General features: G+C 41.6%; 1 protein-coding gene across 1 annotated transcript in view; it reads right to left on the reverse strand.

Annotated features, from left to right (window-relative positions):
• The window catches only part of SRGN (serglycin), a 15678-nt gene that overhangs the window by 5618 nt on the left and 8884 nt on the right, over positions 1–1176 (reverse strand). Inside the window, exon 2 of the mRNA XM_008589527.1 lies at positions 630–777. Coding sequence (XP_008587749.1) covers positions 630–777 — 148 coding nt within the window. The remainder of the gene's footprint in view (positions 1–629; positions 778–1176) is intronic.

A 1176-nucleotide genomic window follows, 5' to 3' on the forward strand; every position in this document is an offset into this window, starting at 1 on the left:
AGTCAAATCAGATTCAGAAAGGTTAACAAATACACTCAGTAGTACCTGTGATGTTACAGAAACCTAGTTCTAGTGTTTCAGGGCCGTATAATGTTCTTAGGAATGAAAAATAGGGCTGGCCAGTTAGCACAGTTAGTTAGAGTGAGGCCTTTATAACACCAAGGTCACAGGTGCAGATCCCGGTACCAGCCGGCTGCCAAAAAAAAGATAAAATTTCGTCCTCCTTTCACTCAGAGTTCACAAGAACAAGGCCCCTCTATTCAAAGAGGGACAGACAGGTAGGAATATCCAAGTCTCTCAGGGCTTCTTTTGAATTTAATTTCTATGAAAAAGGCCCTAAATCTGGTGGTAGGAGGTTATATAGNACACCTCTTGGCAAAAAGTACTCAATGCTCGTCTCTGCCACCCACCAAAAAACTTGCAAAAATGTAGCTGAATCATGTATACTTGCACATCTCATATGTCAGTACATGCAGTACAGTTCTGACATGTACTGCACAGTAAAAACCAAACTACTAAAGCAGAAGCTTGAAAAAAACACTGTGGACAGTACTCCCGCCTCTGTACCAAGATTTCAACAAAGGTTGGGAAATTATGACCACTTTAAAATCAGAGAAAAGTCTACTTACGAAAAAGAGTCAGTCCTTGGAAGGAGGACCCTGTTGGATTCACCTGGAAGCAGATCAATCATTGGTCCCTTTTCATCGATGCAGTTTGCAGAATTGCTGTTGGGACTGCAGCGTACCCACTGGCGCCTGACTGTTGGCATAGGATAACCTGCCCAAACAAGGAATGCACGTGGTTAATTAAATAGATTCTGAGTTTGGTAGATTAATAGGCAATAGATTCTATAACAGCAGCACCCACCAAGTGCCAGCCTTTTACATACACCGTCTATCTCACAGGACTCCTATAAAGTAGCAGGGAGTTTAAGGTTAGAATAGGCTTTGGAGTCCACTGCTTGCAGTGAATCCTGATTCACTTCCCTGAACCCCCACTGTAAGGTGAAGGTACTAATAGTGTCATAAGCTTATCACAGAAATTAAATGAGGAAATGCACATAAAGACCTTAACAAAGTGCCAGTCATCCAGTAAACACTGATAATGTTAACTGTTATTATTTGTACTGTTATCTCAGTTTTGACAAAGGAAAACTGATGCCACAGGTGCCAAGTT

Source organism: Galeopterus variegatus, unplaced genomic scaffold, assembly GCF_000696425.1.
Source record: "Galeopterus variegatus unplaced genomic scaffold, G_variegatus-3.0.2 Scaffold5499, whole genome shotgun sequence".
Lineage (NCBI taxonomy): Eukaryota > Metazoa > Chordata > Mammalia > Dermoptera > Cynocephalidae > Galeopterus > Galeopterus variegatus.